Source organism: Brienomyrus brachyistius, unplaced genomic scaffold (assembly GCF_023856365.1).
Source record: "Brienomyrus brachyistius isolate T26 unplaced genomic scaffold, BBRACH_0.4 scaffold59, whole genome shotgun sequence".
Taxonomy (NCBI): domain Eukaryota; kingdom Metazoa; phylum Chordata; class Actinopteri; order Osteoglossiformes; family Mormyridae; genus Brienomyrus; species Brienomyrus brachyistius.
The window spans coordinates 1,314,351-1,336,956 of NW_026042334.1; the positions used below are offsets into that span (position 1 = coordinate 1,314,351).

At 47.0% G+C, this 22,606-nt stretch overlaps 2 protein-coding genes across 2 annotated transcripts in view; both read right to left on the bottom strand.

Moving 5' to 3' along the window:
- Positions 1 to 18,218, bottom strand: part of LOC125724987 (unconventional myosin-XVIIIa-like) — a 75,596-nt gene extending 57,378 nt beyond the window's left edge. The window contains 3 exon segments of the mRNA XM_049001489.1: positions 13,474 to 14,373; positions 14,375 to 14,648; positions 18,093 to 18,218. Coding sequence (XP_048857446.1) covers positions 13,474 to 14,373; positions 14,375 to 14,503 — 1,029 coding nt within the window. The 5' untranslated portion in view covers positions 14,504 to 14,648; positions 18,093 to 18,218.
- An 825-nt stretch (positions 18,219 to 19,043) lies between these two features.
- On the bottom strand, positions 19,044 to 21,725 carry LOC125724988 (gap junction gamma-1 protein). Its single transcript, XM_049001490.1, is given in 7 exon segments — positions 19,044 to 21,059; positions 21,062 to 21,190; positions 21,193 to 21,291; positions 21,294 to 21,466; positions 21,468 to 21,575; positions 21,577 to 21,634; positions 21,716 to 21,725. Coding segments are annotated over 7 exon segments (762 nt in total). The 3' UTR covers positions 19,044 to 20,874.
- Between the last annotated feature and the right edge of the window lie 881 nt (positions 21,726 to 22,606).

Sequence of the window (22,606 nt, forward strand, 5' to 3'; positions counted from 1 at the left end):
AAGGAAATCTCCGGACAATGTAGATTAATATGACCATAGTGAGTCTTTTGGGCAGTACTATCATTTGAACACTAGGGGCATCAAAATACATAGATTCTCAATTCAATAAAACCCCATTTTCCATACCATACATAATTGCATTACACTTTAGCTAATGAAAGCAGCCATGGGTGGAGTGTGCCTAAGCCTTCAGTGGGCACAGAATGTTTCTCGCTGCCTACCAAGAAAACGAGCGGCGCACATGAGCAAAGCAAGGGATCCAACAGCTGCTGCACTACAACCATGCCGTTATCTTCCTGCTGCTCCTTAACTCCTCTCAATAATTAACAGCTTTGATATGAGTGACTGCGCCCATTGCGTAGGGTCCGTCGCCTGCTGGGGATTATGACAAATGATCCGTGCTGTAAAGCTTATAAAAGAATATCTGTAAATGCTAAAACAGACGTGACTTCCAATCATTACAGGCTAGGGCAGAGATAGCATTCACTTTTCAAGGATCCACAGAAAACTGCAACGTCACTGCGGCATAGACTCAATGAGGAATTAAACACATTCCACCTATCCTTTGACATGACCCATCAGCCAGAGGCAAAGCTCCTCATGGGAGCAGGGAGGCAGCGAAGGTGCATATACACGAAACAGACTGGGAAGCGTCTCTCCACTCTGCCTCCAAGGCACTTGTTAATTGGCCAAGAGCTGTCAGACAGGGTGAGCCATTGGCTAATGGTGCAGACTCCTGCCAATGATAATGGGCGAGTGGTGGACAGTGGCTACCAAGCTCATATTCCTGGAGTGATCCATCTTCACTGAGCCCTCACTCCTCACCACAACGGGAAAGAGGGACTCGTCTTACGCTCTAACCAACTTTCTGCATTTTTATGTAAAAAAGAAAGAGGAAAATAGTTTGTGTATGAAAGGCCACAAGCTACTCAACGGTTTCCTCTAACTACTACTAAAGCCCCAAAAATGTTTACCAAACCCTCATACGTCTTAACTTAATGCAAGTTTTCATATATAGCTTCAATAACAAAGACAGTTGATAATAGCCATTTAAGCATTTATTAATGCTTTGTTGCAATGTAGTTTTGAATCCTCTTTAAAACACTGCAGGAAAGTCCCTTATGAATCTCTTCAAATCGCATAACAGGTCCCCAACACCCCCGATGTTAGAGAGCTTACTGTGGATCAAGCAGTTACTGCCTAACAGTAAGACAGCATTTAGCACAATTCACCACATAACATTGGTGACGAATACTTCACAACCTAACAAAAATGAGCGACACAGTTGGGCCACGGCTTCAGCCACCATTGCAAGCACCAGCGATCCAGTGCCCCGCTGAATGAAAATCTCTCTGGATCATCATAGATGGGGGTGGAAAAGCACCTTCGTGTAATAGCAGGGGGCTCGGTTCATTAGGTGAAAGACACAGGATTTTATACCATAATGCTAACATTATCTTAGATTCAATCAAGGTCTTCACCTTCCCTGTGAAGAGATGTCTGGGGCTCCCAGATCTGACATTTAATGGCACCTCAGACTGGCATCTCATGTCTCATACCCTTTACTTCCTGAAATATGCTCCAGGCACGTGGAGATCCTGTATTGCATAAAGATCGATGAACAGATTTAATGGTCTGTTACAGACAGGGTTGGGCAGGGATTCCACAGTGAACGTTTCCTGCCGCTAGCACAGGGGTGGAAGAAGGTTCTGAAATAAATGGCAAGCAGGCATGTGCAAGCGTGCGGTGTCACGTGGCGGTTGTGCAAGGCAGCAACGCACAAGAACTCTATCATCACGTAGCAATAAAAAGCATTGTTGTTCATCACCCACTATTGCAGCAAGACCTAAAATCCAAAGGCACTGATACCTCCCAAAGGCAGTCTGTCGCCATGGGCATGACAGGCTGGGTGCTTTCAAAAGGTCACACATACATTCCGCTGATAAAGCGAAGCTGGTTTACCTACAGGGTGCGGCTGTTGGAAGGCAAATGGAAAGCAATCCGTACACCAGCATCTGTAAGGACAGCGCAACTCCAGTCTTCCCTTCTACGGCCATTGGCCAAAACCTAGTTGCTGTGACTTCCTTGTTACTCACAATCACGCTCTAAACCTCTTGGAGCTCAATATGGCCTCCTATCCAGGATGCTGGCCCCCTTCAGCAAGCTCACCGGCCTCAGCCCAATGTAAAAATCACAGCAAAAGAGAGAGTTGCCATGTTCTTACTCCTCATCTGAGAACTGTTTATCTACAACAGGATGCACAAACCTCTCAAAGACAGGGAAAACAAAATGTCTGCCAGCAAAGAAAGAGGTATGTGGAACTACAGAAGGCTGCAGACGTGAGACACCGGGAACATTAGCTGCTCCTAACGGCCACTCTGGCCACACCAGCCCTTGATGAAAACCACAATCTCAGCAAACTGCAGGAAAAAGATTAACCCGATTCTAAGAAACATCCGATACCCATAAAAACCCAATTATTTACTTGAGTTACAAAGAGTCATTCTCCCCTAGTATTAAAAGAGTGGCACCAGGAACAGAGCAATAGCCCGGCTTCCATAAAGGAGCACATATGTACAAGCCAATGATCTACTTAAGGAAGGAACAACTTGATACCAGTTTTGGCAGTGGATGGTCTACACACAACACTCAAGTGTAAGTGTAAAAATTAAACACTTTGCAATTCCGTAAATTCCAGAAGAGCCGCCGGCATTCCGGGGCTCTGCAGTCAATGGCCTGGCTTCCATTGCACTGCTGAAGGCAACACAGAATTGTTTCAGGACCTGGTGATGATGTATTTCCTTGGATTAATTGGAGGAAAACCAGGCTGCACATATACTCGGGTTATAAATCTCGTGTGTTTTTCTGATGAACTCGTCTACGAGAAACAGGGCTGAATGGAAAGCCTGTACTTATCGGCCAATATCACTCAGAGGTATGTATGCATGTGAGGGAGGACACTTCGCTTTGATTTATAAATGGCTAACATCGTGGAAACATGCTTACTCCCGCCTGATCCTTCAACACAAAATTCACTGACTGGCAGACTGACCTCACAGGGACGTGATGAGATGGGACAGAGGAGGGGGGGGGGGGTCTCCCAATGTGGCGGATATGATTTACTACCCAGAGAAGCACCCTCGCGACATGAGAAGCAGGGTCAGGCGATGAGGAAGGATTGAAGATTGAGGCATAAGAGGGGATATAGCTGCAGTAGTTCAACCAGCAGAACGCTATGCGAAAAACACAAGAGCCGTGGGTTGAAAACCCAGAGAGCACACAAATTACAACCCCTTCCTCTACTGTATGTCACTCAATGCCCCCCCCACCACATAGGCCTAATCCCTGAATCCACACAGACTTCATTAACATCACCTGGTAAATGTTTGAGTGTGAGAGGCTGCGAGGGTTCAAATCGGTACAAGAGACAGCACACTGGAATGTTACCTTGACAACACCAAAACATGTTCCTTACTATCTTAATATTTCACGTCACAATGCTAAGAACTGTGGGTAATTCCCTCAGGCAAAATCTGCAGAAATGTAGACCTAGGGAAAATGTGCATGAAGGGCTCAAAATATCTGCAAGAGAGAGCCCTCATGCACTTGACGATTTGACAGTTGGACAACCCTAAACCCTCAAGGACTTAGCAGGAATATGCCTCAAAGTCATTGAACCCATAGAGTGGACACTGGGACTGGGTCAGTGAGTAAAGAGGGTAACTGGGTGAAAAAGCTCCAGAGGAAGACCAACCCCACGGGGTGAGGAGAAGAGTGAGAAAACTAGGATGAAAAACTCAGGGGAAAGGGATACGAGTGGTGGTCTGGGAGGAAGCGGCAGGGTTACAGCTGGACAGGGAGCAAAAACATGTTCTCACGACATTGATGAAAGTTCCATCCTGAGAGGAAGTATCACCGTTCCACAAAGCTGGAGATGCCTGAGGTGTTTGCCTCTTGTCTACTGCAGCCAGTCATCTTGTTCCATTTTTAATCACTGGCCTAATCACTGAATGCAAAAACCTCAGAGAGGAAGTTGGCATAAGCTCACAGATGACACGAAAGATCAAAGGTTGAAAAGGGAATCAAAGCAGATGACAGGCCAGCAGCACACGGCTACAGCAGCACAGGAACACAGCTCCCTAATTAGGCACAACCAAAGCCATAAAGCAACCAAATTACAATTTCCCCAGCACTTACATCTGACACCGCAGCATGAGGCAACAATGGCTGAATGCAGCCAAACACTGGTACACTATCCAAAGCCGTCCTTGCCATGAGCGATCCACCAAATTAATGTAATGTACCAGAGACACACCGACAGCTGGAAACAACTTTCTTGTGTGTGCCACACACACTTGGCCAATAAACCTGATTCTAATTCTGATTAATGCAAAGGACCGTTTAAGTGAAGATCTGTCCATCTGACAAGCCTTTCACCACAGAGGGCATGCAATGGGACGGCAGGGCGGTGCAGTGGCTAGCACTGTTGCCTCACATCCCTGGGGCCTGAGTTCAAGTCTCTGCTAGGGTGCCGTGTGTGGAGTTTGCATGTTCTCCCCATGTCATTGTGGGGTTTCCTCCGAATACTCTAGTTCCCCCCACGATCTGAAAACATGCTGAGGGTAACTGGAGTTTACCAAATTGCCTGTAGGTGTGAATGGTGTGTGAGCGCGCCCAGTCTGGGGTACGTGATGTGTTTTTTTACAAATAGCATTCCTGTCTTACATGGCCCCAACTGGTCCACCAGCAAGCTCCAATCCCTGCTCCGCCCACCTCACCCCCAGGGACCCAGTCAGGAAGCACGATGTTTGTTCCAATGTAGATTCCATAAATACCAGAAAGAAACTTTAGGGAGGAAACCCAGCTGGAATCATTCAGACGATTGCTGGGAGCGGAGCACTTCACCATATAGTGTGCTTGGCAAATAAGTGCCGTTCCGATCAGCAAAGGGACACCTCTTAATACCCTGTCAGTAACAGTGCAGTCATCTGGATGTCTTCTATGTGAAGATATTGGCCTGGTGTATTTTTTATCTTCCATACAATCATATCATCAATAACCCCCTTCAAAACAAACACTTGCACAGAGTTCTTTTCTTAAATATCAGATCAGAGAGGACCAATCTTTGGATAATTCCTACAGGAGCTTTTAAGATGTAGAGCTATCGGTGCGATCTGAGACGGGGGTGGGGGGGATTCTGGGAGCATGCATTTCAAAGGGGGGGGTCTGACAGACGGAGCCTCTGTTCTGAGAGGCCACAGACAACCTGGTGCTGCTCAGTTTCACACCGGCAGAGAGTATCAGCCGTCATCCAAAGAAAAGCGACACCGCGCAACAGGGCTGTGTTCAGCCACTGGGTAACCGCAGGCTGGTCCAGATCCCCCTCCCCAAGGATAAGCTGCTGAAAGATGGGGCGCAGCCCCCCCCCTGCCCCCAGGACACACAACCCTTTCTGGCCGTCATCCCAACAGGCATAGAGAGAACAGTTTTACTGGTAAACCCCCCTCCCCGTTTCGAAGACTGGCCTGCAGTAGGTGGTGAGCGACCCAGTAGGACGCCCAGTCTTTGCCAGGGCTTCCCGGTTAAGCTCAATTGCTTCCTGCACAGCAGTCCTGGTGCTCCCACTCCTGTGCTTATCACACCACTGCACCAAACCATTCCCCTCCCCCCCAAAGCCTGTAGAGGAAGTTGTGGAATTAAGCGTCCATTTCCAACACAATGCAAGAGGAAGCAGGAGCTGTGCCAACTCTGAGGAGAAGCACCCAGATGGCCCCGGCTTTGGGTCCCACAAAACACTCAGTTTAAACTTCATGGTGTGTTCACAAGCTTTTGGAACAAGCCTTGTGACTTTGCTTACGGCTCAAACTAAAGTTCCTCTTCAAATTCCATCTCTGGATAATTCGAGTACATGCCAGAGTACTAGCTACTATATTCTGCTCTCTTCACATGTCATAATTCACCGACTCGTCCTTAGAAAAAATGTACAAAAGCTGCATTCTCATATCTGCAATTAAGCAACAGAATGAGTTTTCTGGAATTCTGTAAAACAAGCTGACTGCACGTGGTTCGCAAGTTGCTTTAAGCCACGCCCGCAGAAATGCAGAGAATGGGTGATCGTAGAGGCCACCGGAAGCCATCAGACGCTGTCCTGTGGTTGCACAGCTGGACTCCTTGCAACTAACCAATCGCAATCAATCAGAGGGCTTCTATTAAAGAACAGGATAATGGAAAATGCTGATTAGGCTGGAGGGGAGTTCACCAGTGCTGGGGGAGGACTGCACACCAGAGGATCAGGGGAGTATGGAGAGAAGAGAATTCACAATATGTAGCCACACACGAACACACACACACAAACAAGCATGCACATTCCATTGTTTTGCACCATGGGAGAAAAGCAATCACATTTAGATGAGACTTGAAACTAACGAATACAGGGGGAGAAAAAAATTAAATGCACAATAAATTAAATTAAAAAAGCCCCCCCACTAGAATTTGCGCATCAAGAGTGACAGTCAGTCAAGTACGGCTTAACTGAAGAGGGGGGCCGGTGAGCTATGAAGTTTCGAAGTTCAAAGATCATAAATGTTGATGTTTCAATATTTCTGAGCCAAACTAATCAGGATGGCTTTGGTATCAAAGCCCATAGTCTGGGAGAGTAAAATAACAGTGTGAGGTCCAAGCGTAACAAACATGGCACGGGTGCGAGGTACGGGGGGGGGAGTGGTACATGGGCGGGTGTGCGTGAGTGTGAATGCGTGCACAAGAAGTGTATGTGTGATCGGACGTATGAGACTCAGATTCCAGAATTTTAATAAGCTTGTAAGTCGGAGGCACAGTCTGACTGCATACCGCACTAAGAATCAGGGGACGTCAGCCATTGACCTCGTAGCTGCACGTATTGGGTGAACAAGCTCACATATTGGACTGGTCCCTCTGGGTCAGCACATCCCGATCCACTCAGAGCAGCTTTCCAGGAGTGAAACAAAGAACAAATGTAGCAAACCAAATTAAATAAGACAGTCAGACAAACAAAACTAGGGAAGTGAACAGACACAGAAACGCAGTCGCATCAGATCAGCACCTCGGTCGGCGTTGCACACAAGCGGCTAAACAAACAGCACAGTTCGGGAACTGAAAAGCAGATTTCAGCGGTAATGCCTGTTGCATTGTGGGCGACCACCTGACAGCACAAACGACAAGAACGACGAGAGGGATCAGAGGTGGCAATAAATTCCGGCAAAGAAATATGCAAGGATGAAGACACGAAGAGTGTAAGAACAGGCAAATTAACGACACACAATACCTCCCTCAGCTTGATTCACAAGGTTTCACAAGCAGGTTCAGGTAGGGGAACAGTACGAATTCTGGGTGTGGACTTCACTTACCATCATTTGCTGTTTTACATATATATATGCATATTAAAATTCTGTTTTTGAGAAAATTGCTCCCAGGCCACAGGGAGATTATGCCAGCAGAAATACCGAAGCCCCCTGCCAAGGTGGAGGGGGGGTTATAAAATAAATAGGGGGTTGGTCTGAAATGAGCAAGAAAAGGGAGCATGTATGATGACCAGCTAGAGCAAAAAAGAGATGTTACCTAATGCAGAGGACAGGGGATGGTGGGGGGGGTGGCAACAGACTAATTTCTCGCAGATGTCTGCCAACGTAGGGAAACAAGCAAACAAAGGGGGCTAGTGTGATTGTGCGGACAAAGCCAAAACACCGTGTCCTCCAAGCGCACAGAAAGAAGCACAACTCCGCACCAGGAACGGCGAGGTCCGGGAGCCAGCCAGTAGGGGGCGCACCACACTTGGATTGTTCCTGAGAACCAGGACTATCGGCAAAGAAGCATGACAGACATTCCAAGCAGCAGTGTTCTCTGGGTAAACAGTGCTGTACAGCCACCATCGCAATCCTAGTCACCTTCTTTCCATGCCTCGAATTGGCCAAACAGGCTTTGAAGAGGCAGCCTCGAGAGGGCTTGCTGCAGAACAAACTAAGGTCTGGTATCCCATGGTTTAATCATGATGCCCTCGATCCCAAGTAGATGGTAGATTGGACAACCTCTCGCTCCCATCACTGCCGTACCCCAACCTTCCGGCACCATCAGGCCAATGAGGAGCCTGCCGACTCCTGTCATGCAATTCCAAAGGAAATACGTGTGGAAAATGGCCCACGAGTGTACGTACAGAGACACAGGAACATGTTTTGTTTGCGCAACATGAAGGTGCCCACATGAAGCTAAATGTGACTTGGGCACCTACATCTGGCAGACAGCTGTGCAAACCCTCTCTGTGCCGCAGTCACATCCCCTCTCTCACACACACACACAAACTCACTCACATGGGCACAGAGACAGGGATGCAAAACCCGGGGGGGGGGATCACACTTTAACAAGAACAAAATATTAATACCCCAGTAATAAAGACGACCCCCTTTTCCAGTTATGCCTCATAGTTAAAAAAAGTTCAGCATGCCCCCGCTGACTATTTGGTAATTGTTTCCTCTAAAGTCAACTTGCAATCAAATCAAACCACATTCCATATCCAGCACGGAAGGGCGAGTGGGACCCTGGGAAAGCTGGCCATCCTCTCTGCCCCCATGCACACTGCAGGTGGGATCAAGGTCCTCAAACCCCCCCCCCTCCTCCATTTCATCCCTTGTTGTACGTCTCTTTACCCAAACCTTCTAGACATCATCTCCATGGAGGTTTCACTATAGAAACCCCACCCATCTGCCAATTAAGTGAGACCTCCTGCCTCTCCCCAAATGTTTTACTGCGTAGTAAAAGCTAATTTGATTGCATGGGGACGACAGTGCCCTGAGCCTAACCATACAGCTTCTGCAGAGGGATGCCACGCTGCCCAAAGTAGAGCCAATCAGCAGTTGACCCAAAGCTTCCTGCTGCAATACCGATGGCGATGACTATCACGGCATGACTGCCTCCAGCATGACGCCGCTGTATAGAGTGTTTACGTGTTTGCTTCGGAGCATGGAGTCGTCAGCCCGTACCACCCTTCCTGAAAGCAATTTCCTCGCCACATCCTCCCAGGCCTCCGTGACAGCGAAGTGGACCTTTCCCGTCTGTCCGGTCTCTTCCCGGCGTCTTAAATCAACACACAGGAGTGGGAAAGAAGGAGAAGAGGAAAAAAAAAAAAAAAAAACAGGCAAAGCCTGGCTCGCAGGCTGGAGCCGCGCTCCTGACCGAGGACCCCGCATTCATTCCTCAGCCGAGGAGGAGGAGGAATGTCGGCACGCCGCAGCCTGCCAAACTAAATTGGACTTTGTGGTTTAAAAAAAAATAAAAAAGAACGAATGAAAAAAACCTTCAGAATCTATAAATAGAGGACCTACCAACCCCGCCCCCCCCAAAGCCCCCCTACACCACCAGAACTCCTTCAATTCTTGACCTAACGCACAGGCGGTTCCTCGAGGCTGCTACACATCATGAGAAAATAAGAATCTGGAGCCAGCTGGGAAGGGGGGGGGGAGGTCAGCCCTGCTTGCGGGATAATCAGCCGCCGTGTGTCGTCGTGAAGAGTATACGGGCGAGAACGATAGATCCGTCCGAAACGGAACCACTGCAGGAGCGTTTCTCTACGAAAGGTGAACATGATGACAAACGCTGGGGTATAGTCAGTTACACGTGTGTCAGTGGACTCATGGAAACATCACATCAACAACTGTACAGTGCAGCCTTAATATTAGAATCAGCAGGACCCAGACAGCGCAAAAGGTCTAAGAACCTGAATCATTCTGCTGTTCTAATAACCGAGAAAACAGCTGGGAATTCACCAGAGCTTTCCTTAGAGACTTGGGTCTGTGCCTAGGTTTGAAATCCTGCCGTGCACGTTTAGGGACATTCACTTCACACCTCAGAGAGAACCTCTCGGCTCACGACTGCAGGAGGCTGTGTGTGGGAGGCTGGTAAGCTCTGGGTGACAGTCTCTGCACCAACAGTGTGAACAGGAGGATCGGCCCGACCACTTGCAATGCCTGGATCCCGAGGACAGAGCCAGACACCCCGTTTCTACAGCGGCTCTTTTTGGGGGTCATTAAATGCATGAACGGCAGACATCATTCATCTCCTCTCAGCAGGTTCTCCTTTCATGTGGTCTGCAGTCACCAGGCTGTCAAAGGACTGGGTAACCCAGCACATAAATCACGCACTTGCACATACGAACGTCCCGCCCCACAAATCCGGCTTCCATGCCAAAAAAAAGCTACCCCACCATCATCCACACAACCATCCTCAATATCCTTTCATGCGCTCACATTTTTTCAGTTCGTTACAAACATAATTCCCCAACCCCAAAGGATGTTGTTTTTCCCGCAAAATGGTTGGCTACCCAAACTCTGCTGGACACCACATAGCGGCAGACACTAGAGGGCACCACCAGCAGGGTATCAGAACAGAAGGTATCAGAAGGAGGGTGGGTCAGGTGAAGCCACACAAGGATGAGGGCGACTGTGTGCAACCATCCTAAGTAAAAAGAACCAGAATGTGCTTTTCAACAGAGCTACAGAAACACCCGCCAGATCCAGTGTGCACTGCACTGCAGTGTACGTCACTGAATCCGATTAGTGGAGGCCTCTTGCCGCAGCTCATAAAAACTCCAAGATGCAGATGAGTAAATATCCCCGCATCCAGCTGCCGACTCTCTTAACATCTAACAGCTGGGCAAAGTTCTCCTCCGTCGCGCCCCCTAAGGCTCCCAAAGGCCGGCAGATTACGACACACTCGTGCAGATTTGCGGGAATTCGCCCCGCGGCTGCCCACGCTGGAGCTAGGAAGAGCACAGAGGAATGCCGGCTTTCAGAAAATTCCTTATAACAGACTCCATCTACGTCGGGTGCAGCTGGAGAACAAAAGCAGAACGCTTCCGGAATGCGGAAGGTGATGGCGCCATTGTCTCCGTCCCCTTTCTACAAAAACAAAGCAAGAATAGCCCGTCCAGGGAAAATTACCACAAAGACTTAAATCCACAAAGCTCACTGTTATGAGAGATTAGCTTAAACCTTACACTCCTTGTGCCGTCTCTCAAACACACCAAAGCTTAACCATGAGGCACCAAGTTATAAAAACATATCAAAATGAAGTAGGCCTATGCTTGTCCACTAGGTCAGTGGTTCTCAACCAGTGGGTCATGACGCAAAAGTGGGTTGCGGAACCATTTTCACTAGGTCATGGAATGTGAGGTTCAAGAAATTATTCGTGATGTCAGACTATTGTGATGGCGAATTATGCACAATTTCACACCAGAAATCATTTCGTTTTACTGCCAGGTTGCCCTTCCGCCCATTTTTTGCCTAAATAAATATATAAATACAAAGCAAAACAAGTTAGGGTCATGACTTAATGACTGAGGAATAATGTGGGTCCTGAGGCAACAGCAAGGAAAACAGAATGAGAGACACTGAAAGGGAAGAATTAAAATCTCACATACCCACATAAAAGCTCTCTGTCTCACAGAAAATGTCAGAACACGCCGGCCCACTGAGGGAGGATTCCTCCGTCCGAATCACAAGACCCTCGGAGTGGCTTTCCCATCCTATCCAGCGATGGCCCTGCTGCGCAAGGGGGCAGCTCCGCATCCTATTCCCACCGGCATCGTTTGATCTCCAACCCCGCTGAATCTGCTCTCTGCTGGCACACCACCACTGCCACCACATTATGGGATATATTTATAGTCTGTCACAGTAAAGGGCTTGCGGGAAACCTATTGCCCAGAGTTAATAGCTACCACAGAACAGAAGCAGCGATGTTTAGTTGGAGTTTAATTTAGCTGTACTTATTTATGGTAGTTACTGTCTGTAGTTTGGGTGTGGGTGTTCGCATATGCCCCCCCCCCCCATGCCATTTAAAAATGCCATGTACCCTCACAGAGCTGCATTACTGTGCCAAACAGCCAGGGTCAAGCCGAGTTTTTTGTTTTTCGGTTCACTAGAGGTTTTTTAATTTTTTTTTTTTTTTTTGGGGGGGGGGGGGGGTCCCACACAAACCCCAGTGCCTGCTACTCCACTACCCCTAACCTGGGGTATCACTTCCACATGGTCGCCAGGTGCACCCTAGGCAAACTGCCATCCCACGGCATGCTTACATGCCACCACGCCCCCCCCCCCGTACCTCTGAGACAGGCGCTAAACCTAAATTACTACCCTGGCTAAACAAATGATTTTATATGATTAACAAAAAAAATCACTGAATGGATAAGATTAACAACAATAGTATTAATAAAGATGATATGAAAACCTCAGCCCCCACCTGGCAATCAGAAAAATGACTGCGGGTTACAGACCCCCCCACCTCCCCCAACCACAGATATTCATAACCAGTGACTCCATTAAGGGCACTTTCCACCTGGAAAGACCAATGTACAACAGCAACCCCCCTCCCAGAAAACAGACTCAAATCACATTGGAACCCCCCCTGCCCCCAAGAACCCAGTAGCAGCTTGTGCTGGCGAGACACTGCATGTGGAAATGCAGGACCCAGGCAGGAAGTCGTCCCAGGCATTTCAATCACAGCGACTGTTCGTCAGTGACATGAGGAACACAGCTCTGTGCCCATGGACAACAAGCCTGCCGACGACAACACACAAGTGCGCACGCACGCACGCGTGCACACACACACACACACACACACACACACGCACACACACACGCACACGCACAGACACACTTCCACCCGCTCCGGGGTGCCATTATCTACAATACAACAAGGAAGCCAACCATAAAATAAAAGATAAGATGTAACAGTTTGTTTATGGTTTAACCTTTTGGGGGCGAGAGGGCGGAAGAGGGAGGAGCTCTACTCTGCTTAGCTGCCTTTCTGGGACAGTAATGGCTTCTCCACCCATACCCACAGCAGATGATAACTGAATGAGAAACAGAAGCAAACCCACTTCATTCTGATGTGACCTTTACGCAACCTATGACTAGATTAAAAAAAAAAAAAAAAATGTGATTCCTTTATTTATATGTGAATAAACACTGATGTTTACCACCGTACTGACATTACACCTTCACAGGAATGTTAGTGTTTCTTAAAGACACACATGTAAAGGACTCTTTGCATTGACTTATTAAAGCACGGGTTAGACAGCGATACAGAATTCCATAGCTCATTTTATGTGCTTGCGCCATCTTTGTCCCTGGGCCACCCCAACCATCAGAAACATCGCTTCGGGGGGTACGAGAGCACGAGAACCAGACCTGTAAGAGAACCACATGTGGCGACTGAAAGGGAAGCCAGAGGATTACAGTCATCATATCCACCTAGCGGCACATGCTGCTCAGAGAGGACAGCCACCCTGCAGGAGAAACTGCGAAACCTTCAACACTGACAACCACCCAGATCCTCCAGGGGCTTCTGGCAGAACACAAAGCCGACATGAAGCGAGGAAGTCGGCACAAACCCAGGCCTGAGACTTCCTGGCTGGATAGCGGGGAGAAAGGGAAGGAGGGTACTTACATCGAGCGCCTCTCTGCGTAACCCCTCGCTGTTCCTCAGCCAGCTCCTGCTCAGCTCGCTCAGCTCCAGGATGGGTCGCACCTTCAGCCGCACTGAGTCGCCCGACTGCCGGATCATCTCCACAATCTCATCTCGGGTCTTATTCTCTACGTTGCGTCCGTTGATCTCCACTAGCCGGTCACCCGGGACCAGCCCCAGCGCCAGGTCCTTGGTTCCGGCACCAGGCTCAGCGAAGTGGACCACGCGGCGGTAGACAGTGCCATCGGCGCCACGGTCCAGCATGGTGGTGCGGCGCAGGGAGAAGCCGAAGTCGCCTGTGTTGCGGCGCTGGAGCTCCAGCTCCCGCGCCTCAGGGGTCTGGGGAGGCACCACATGCGGCAACCGCAGGTCGGCCGCAAACGTCTTGTCCACCACCTCTGGGATCCTTACCCTCTTCGCAGGCGGGACCCAATCGACAGTCTGCAGCTGGAGGTTCTGCTTACGCTGCGGATCAAAGACCTTGGCCTCCACCTGCGGGGAGGGGGCTGCGGAGTTCTGCCCCGAAGGTGTGGAACCCTCTGAGGGACTCTCCTCTTTGCTCCTCTGGGAGAAGGAGAATCGCTTCATGATCTGACCCACCTGCGAGTTTTGCTTGGCCAGAGAGCCAAAGCGGGCCGCCCGTTCCCTGACGGAGCCCCGGGGGCCGTCGTGGGCCACGTCCCCCTTGAGGTCGTCACTGGAGCTGGCCGCGCTCAGCTGACCCATGTCTAAGACCATGCTGCCCCGGTTGCTGAGGCTGTCCGAGTCGATGTCCGTCAGGCTGAGCTCGGTGCTGCTGGCCACCTTGATGGGGATGGGATTGGAGATCTCCAGCTTGTTCTTAGACTCCCGCTTGGAGCTGCGGTGGAGGTTAAAGAACCCCCCTCCGCATACTCATCTCCTCCAAGCTCTTCAGCTCCGCTGCTGACATCCGTTCCTTCTTGTCCTTCTTATCCCGCTTCTCCTTCCTCCCCACATCCTTCTCCTTGTCCTTCTTGATCAGGTTAAACATACTTTGTCACTCCAAGGAGAGCGTCCCAACAAATCAAAACGGGTTCCTTCACGGCAAGAGGGTTTTTCCATACAGAGTCTGAACTGTATCTCCTTGTCTCTTGTAACATCCAAACGGGGTTACGTTTGCCACTAGTTTAAGAACCCTAAAGAACGGAAAGAGTAAATCAATTCAGTTGTATTATGGAGCGAGCAAACAATGATATTATTATTAGACTACAAATTACAGTGATCCCCACCTATCGCGGAAGTTACGTTCCAGACCCATCCCTCATGCTTTAAACATATGTAAACTTATTAAAACACACTTTTTTTGCTCACAACAACCGGACCACAAGCAAGGTACGCAATACGCAGAGAATTGTGATGCGCCAGGGGAAAATCTCCGATATAGCAAGGGCGCAATAGCTGAACCACAATATAGTAGGGGATCAATGTATATTAGTCATTCACACAGCAAAAGAGGAGCAAAAAATATTATTTAAACATATATTATTTCCATGGTCACTTCTCTCTCCCAAATATAAAGGCCAACATTGAGTCAATTCATAACCAAACTGTTCTTAAAAGCCTTTATATGTAAATTCCTTTTAAATGCACCCCTCCTCAAGTGCATTGCAAAATTTTCACCCATAATTAGCACACCAGGGACAATTAACTTGCCATTGGGGGGACACATTCCCCATAACAGAAGAACATTAGTCAACTTTGGCTTGGATAACATTCCAGAGTTTTTTTTACATCCCAGTGTGGCTGACCACCCCCCCCCCCCAAATAAAAAAAAAGAATTAAGAAAAATAGCAACAAAAAGTCGAGGTATACTCAATATAATGTAAGAAGAAGAATGCATTCATCCAACTTCTACCACAACAGTGTTCCTGAAATACTCATGGTACGTTTAAGAATTGATCCAGTCAGAAGCCAACAGAACCACATAACACGAAGGGGGAAGGGAGGGAGGAAGAACAGGGGTAGTATTTGAGATAGGGGGGGGGGAAAAAACTCAAAGAACAAAAACAAAAACCATTCTGATACCAGGGCAAACAAAAACACAGATGACAATCAAGATACTGGATGGAAATCTGGGTCGGAGCAGGATTACACACGAAACCTCATATTACGCAGAAAAAAAGACATTTAAAGATTTAAAAACACGACATTCCTCAACCAAGCAATCCATCACGAGACCCGAGGGAACTCTGGCTTTGACCTGCCTTGAATCAATAGACAGATGAGCAACAATGTTGTGGGAGAAGTCACAAAAGCCATAGAACTCGCTAAGATTCTCACTTCCTCTAACTGTCAAGGGTCCCAAGGCTGGTAAAAAAAAAAATCCCGGTTCCCACCAGCAGGAGATCCCCAATATCTAGACAAGCTCAATTAATAGCATCGGATCAGATTCCTCCCCAAAGACCAGCAACAGAACATGAATGTAAAGACCATGAATGGTGTGGAATATGAGGGAAAACAAAGAATCCAATCGTTCTCTTTCACAATTTCAGGGAGAAAGGAGTCTTCTTCCATCAAGCAAGGAAGGTGGTTAATACCACACAGGATCACCTATCCCTAATGCTGAGCACTTGGCGAGATCGACTAGACTGCTTTATTGAAAAGAGAATATCAGATGTTAAGTGCCCCGCCTCCATTAATTATTGAACCCACTCTAGATTCTCACAAATGAATACAGCTACATCTGTTAGAAGCCTTTGTGTGCTCGTCTGTTCTCTGTGCGGAAACCTTGGGAGAACACAAAAACAACCAAACAAAAGACAGGCGATAAAGCTCACTTCGACCCTCCATCCAAACATGGAACGATTTCAATAAGTAAAGGGGCTTGACTGCAAGATTAAAATAAGGCAGTGAAAGGGCAGACTGTAAAATGAGCTAACATCACGCCACGGGCACAATGAAGGATCTATGACATTCCAAAAGGAAGCAGTTAGTTAGGCCAAAATGCAAAAAATATTTCCAAAATGTGTCTGCAAATCCAGCAGCTTTAAATGTCCCGATTATAAATTCATTAATGGGCTACAGAGCCTGCTGTGTATGCCGTTGGCAATACCTGCACCGCTGAAATTGTTTTTAAGTGTCAGTTGCACACAAGGGAAAACACACACACACACACACACACACAAGCTAAACCCTCCATTCAACCACTCCAAGCTGAGAGAAACACAGACATTTTAAGTTAAGCACTTCACTCTCTGTTTAATGAAAGTATCTGCTAAGCAAAATATAATATTAGCAGGCAATGCATTCAAGTCAAATTGGCAGGATGACTAGTACCTCATTTAAGTAAGTTATAACTAACTAACTAAGTAAGTAAGTAAGCAAGAGATTGTGAGATGTGTAAGACTAAAGGAAGCAGCAAAATGTTTCAATTGAGCATGACGGGACGGGATAAAAGAAATTACTTAAAATGTAAAGGAGAAATACGGAGAAATAATCCTTTGCAATATTCAGCGTAGTCACAGCAGTCTCTGTTTACATGCCACTGTAACCGCTTAAGGGGCGTTTAATAAACAGACTGTCAGACCGTAAACAGTAAAGCGTGACGAAACACTAATTAAAGGGGCCTTTATGAATGGCGTCCTGGACAAAAGGCACATCGCACGTACAGATCTGCAGGTATCATGACCAGCGGGCGATAGCCAAAGGGGCACGACGGACACGCGATCCGCGGCCGCCTTTTGTTCTCTATGCCGCGGCCGTGAATAATGGACGGTCCTGGTGACAAGAGGCAGGTAGCCGCGTTACCTGAAGTACAGCAGGCCGAGGTTCGCGGAAACGCCGCCTCCCTCCTGCGCTTTACGGGGGAGGCAGGTGTGTCAGCGGGGAGCCGTTTGTCGGGTACGCGGTCACGCTGACACCTGATGCCTGGGTGCGGAACGGTAACCCGAGGCAGGACGACTCGCCTCACGGCCGCTTCAGCTGCGGTCCGGGGAACCGGACGCCGATCGCAGCCTGGAGTAGACGCGAGGGCGGGACCCGGGCTTCTGTTGGGACTGTCACCGCGTCGTATGTTAGCTCCCTCACGCTCACAAGGGCGCATCCCCCCAGCCTCCCTACCCTAGCTTAGCCGCACTGCTAACCGCAGATGGGTCCCTTCGTCGGCCGGAACAGCGACACCCAGGCAGGCGCCTGCTATTTCCCAGCCTATAATAACAGCGTTAGAAGCCGTTCTGTTGACGGGTAAAATTACATCCACAAAAAAAGATGATGTTACCCAGGGGAAGAGCGCGCGGGGGCCGCAAGCGAATTATCTATAGGCTCGTCACCATGATTCGGACTAATTCATAAATGTGAAGCTGCGAGTGTCCGGCCTCAGAGGGAAAAGGCTGCAAAACGCCGACTATTATTATCCTTGCTAGGGAATGAATGGCTCGTTTGTTCTGCGGACGCTGGAGGCAGTAGCACTTAGCTAACAGTTAGCTCTCCGCCCGGCGCTGGAAGCTCGTAGCCCCGCTGCCCCTCTTCTTTCCTCGCGCTCATTTTCAGGCACCGGCCGCCTCGGTTGAAGTTCTAGGTGAACGACGCCGAGTCGCCCGCGAATCGCTCTCCCCACCCCAGCGAACCCCGCAGACACTCACCGCGGTCCCGTATCCGGCTGATGCTGGCTGACGCCGCGCTGTCGAGCTGGATCAGTCTGAGCGATTCCCAGCCTCGGCGATAATGACTGCGGGCCACTAGGCGGGCGGCTTCGGCACGGCGCCGGGCGCTCGGTGCTGCACAGCGATACCTGCTGGATGGCTGGGGGAACTGCAGCATGACTCCCACAACGCGCTTTCGTTATTGGAGTATTACCCATCGCTTTGTGATAGCTTGCAAATGTTACATATGTATATTTTTCTTTGATTGTTAATTGTTAGTATTTTTCCTTTATTAATAATTTCCCCTGTCACAGTTTGATTTTTCAACCTATCATAGTTATATTTTAACTTAAAAATGAAATGGCCACAATAATCACTCGAATCAATACCATTCTGGTCACAAACCCGTCTGCTACCATGTTTTAACCTGTTTGAAAGCATATCATATAGGACCAATACCATTATGTTCTAAATATTTTAGGGGCCCTGACACCCAGGGGCCCAGGAAATTGTCTTAATTTACTCCATTTTACCGCGCCCACGCCTATTTCAGAGATTTAAACACTTTCAAAATGACTACAGCAAAGTGTGTTGATGGACTGCAGGAATTTCCTGCTGTACGCCCATTAAAAAGACTTCTTGGAGTGATCTTGTAAGATGTGTGGCTGTTTAAATGGATGACAGCTGTGTAACAGTACAATGGTGATATTATGATTTATAACAATAACTAAAATAAATGATACCCGGTTCTGGTTTCATTCGGGTACTGGAAGCGGTAAGTGATAAATTAAAAAATCGATCGAAACGGTGGTTTACATACGCGTCTGGCGCTGTCCACCAGCGACCTCTTGTGGAATAATAACATTTGTGTGTATATATAGACTACTATACAAATAAAAATAAGTCTCAGATAGATATTATATTTCTTTATTTTTAACGAAGTTGGAAAACCTATTCAGACACAAGAGAAGAGCTTTGTGGTGCTATCTGAACATAAACTTAGCTGGACCCTTTCAAATGTTCATTGTACGTAAAAAACAACAATAGCAGAAATAATTAATTCAAGCTTCATTAAACATTTAAATCGTGCAGAAGAATCTTATTCTTTAACTATTCAAGTTAAAGGGATGAAACATAATTATGATCTTTTACGTAAAAAGCTTTTGCCATTTCGTAAATGTTGCTTTTGCCATTGCTATTCCAGGAAACGCTCTCCACAAAGTGTTTACAGCATATTAACAATATAGAAATAATTTTTGACGTGATTTTCTGGACGGCTTATTTCATATGTGAAAAGGTGATATACTTCATAACTAGCTAGGATCTTCCCAGGTTTTTCAAATAATATTACTTAATGTACTACAGGACATAAAACTCAGTTTCTTTAGAATCATGTTGACTTTAGTAAAAGGTACCACATTTCCATTGTACATCATCTTTTGCCGACTCCAAAGCAAAGTCTAACTTAAAACGTTACACAGGCCTAACACAGAAATAATATGAACCTTAAAGAATAGTCGTACGTGGAGTTAAAATATAAATGGTCTAAAAACAGGTGAATTGCAAGCAGCAGCCTCTAGTCAACTAACAAGTTCCAACACTGGCAGGTGGTATAGCAGCAGGTGCTTCTGCATTTTTTACACCTTTAGACATGACTGCCATACCTAAAGTTGTAGGTTTCCAGATAAACCGGTTAAAAGTTACTCTTGTAGTTTTTATAGTGTTTCACGATTGCTTTAGCACATTTCATAAACATGCTTAACATTCTCTTGGCCGCAAAAGCATTTCTCGGTTCGTGCACGCAGAAACGCACAATGGTTCAGCTGCAGAAGGCTGTAACTTACCCGAAGCAATTAACTCATGTCTCAAAAGCAGATAATTTCACCAATGAATTAGTCAGTGCCTCCAAAACGAAAAGTACAATCAGCATCATTTTAGCCATGAAAGCCAAAGTGCTTAGATCATCCAAATGTCAGTGTAATTATGCTCCTGAGCTCCACAATTCTGAATGATAGTCAGTTCCCACTTACTCATTGTCACTTACTGATCATTTGCAGACATACTTATTCATGTCAAAGACTACTTTCAATATTACAAGGTTCTACATTGTGTTCTGGCTTACATGATGATCACATGAATATATATATATAGTTTTGGGTGAAAATTTATTACAAGGAGAAACTACATACTCTCTTTTGACCAACAAGACCAAATCAAATGAAAACTGTGCCACATGATTTAATTGTGCAATACGATGTGCATACATGTATTAAAACATTTGGAAATTTGTGTGAAGCAATGAGAAGTGACATTGTGGTGTGGGGATTATACTTGCTGTTTTGCAAATGTTAATTGTCATTTGAGAAATGCTCCAAAGCAATCAAGAAAAAACAAATACTGAAACAAAAAATAAAATATAGATAGATAGATAGATAGATAGATAGATAGGTAGATAGATAGATAGATAGATAGATAGATAGATAGATAGATAGATAGATAGATAGATAGATAGATAGATAGATAGATAGAAAGAATATTGAATTTACAAACATGATTTTCTGCATTGGTCAGTTCTGCCCATATAAAATTTGCACACATGATTTTCTGCATTGGTCAGTTCTGCCCATATAAAATTTGCACACGTGATTTTCTGCATTGGTCAGTTCTGCCCATATATCTTTTCTTTTTTGGTTTCTCTCCTCCACTTCACTGTTGGGCCTCTTGGGGGCGCACTGCACCGCAGCTTTGGTTTGAAAGGAGATAGCTAGGGCACATCTCAGTCTTATCTGGAGGACTCCCTGGTTGACACACAGACAGGCAAGTGCTCTTGAAGTCCGTTGAGGCAGTTGAGGCAGATGGAACAGGGCACGCGGACGACATGAACCAAGCACAGGTACGGCAGCTCTCTGACGCTGAGGATGAAGCAGCATCAGCTGATGCTGAATATGAAGCGGAGAAAGATGGTCTACTGTAACCAAACTAGTAGTGCTGTCCTACCAGGATGGTGATCACCAAGATGGATCACAGAAGTATGTGGATGACGTCGATCAACAGCACCTTTCTGGAAATGTGGGCGGGGTCTTTCCCATTCTCTGAATTTCCTCCTTCACACACTCCTGCTCCTCTTGGGGGGCCCGAATCTCTTCATGGAGTGGGGTCTGAAGTGGGCATGCCAACCTATAAGGATCCTTCTCCCTGCAGGCTGTTGAACCTTGACCTTCTCCCTCTCCATCTCCAGCTTTTCACCCTGGGCGATCCTGTTCTGCACATAGATGGTATGAAAGATGGAGGGCGTGGAAACCGGCATGAGCTGGAGGACCCAGAAACGCAGGTGCGAGATGGGGGCGAACGTGTCGTGACAGACGTTGCTGCAGCATCAGGTCGCAGGTGAACTTGGACTGCTTGTCACTGTGCATGCCATCACTCACCAGCGCCACCAACAGGATGTCAAACAGCGGTACCACGGTGAGCCACATCTTCCCAATGACTCTGGACCTCTGTTAAAAAGTGACCAAGTATGGACCAGTCTCCCTTTTCCCTATCTGGAAAGACAAATGGACAAATGCTTTATTTTATTGCCGTACAGGGCACAAACAGCAGTGCCCCCTGGATGTGAATCCCACAATTGCACATCTTGCATTAAATATTATATCTAAAATTTTCTTTAACATTGAACTTACTGTAGCGGTCCTAGTTGGTGTGGAGGAACAACCTTTTGGAGCAATTATGGATGTGTAGGGGTGGTATTATATTAAATAAATTGAAATGAAATATTATGCTAGTTCTTAGTTTAAATAGTACATGTCTATACTGTTTGCTGTAAATAGAATAGAATCAGTATGTTTAAGCTATTTTTGGCATATGAATATGGTGATAGAATGTGCAGCAACTCTGAGATTCTAGCAAGAAAAAAACACACCCAATGTTCAATAAAAGTTGGGCATTTAGTCATAAAAGTGGTTTCAATCTTGGTCTTAAACCTTCTTTTTAACCAACTTCTAGCCATCCTGTAACTACGCATTAGTCACAGCTCACCAAAGACGGCTGCATCTGCCGGGATCCAAGCTTCCCATAAACACTGACATGCACACACAGCAAGCAGTGCCCAAAGCGGTGACCTCTGACCTCACAATGTGGCCTGAGGCAAAGGTCAGTTTTAGATGGTCCTTTAGCTTGTAAAAATCCAACCTCAAGTCTTCACAATGTACAAAGGAACATTTGTGCGGTGAACTACAAGCAAACGTCTGGATCTTGCAGAGGTCCACCACAGAGGCAGATAGATTGCAAAAGGAAACTTCAAATTGTGATCCGGACCTGGAAATTTTTTTAAAAACTAAAAAAACATGCCTAATACCAACTCATCAGACAACCTGAACGCAAGAGTTCGGCTTATTATCCTCATTTAAAAAGGCGAAAAATGGATTTTCACGGAAAGAATGGGTGGCATTGTTTGCACTGTATGGGTGACAAACGTACCAGGTGAATAGGGAATGTAGGTATGAAACTAAACCCCA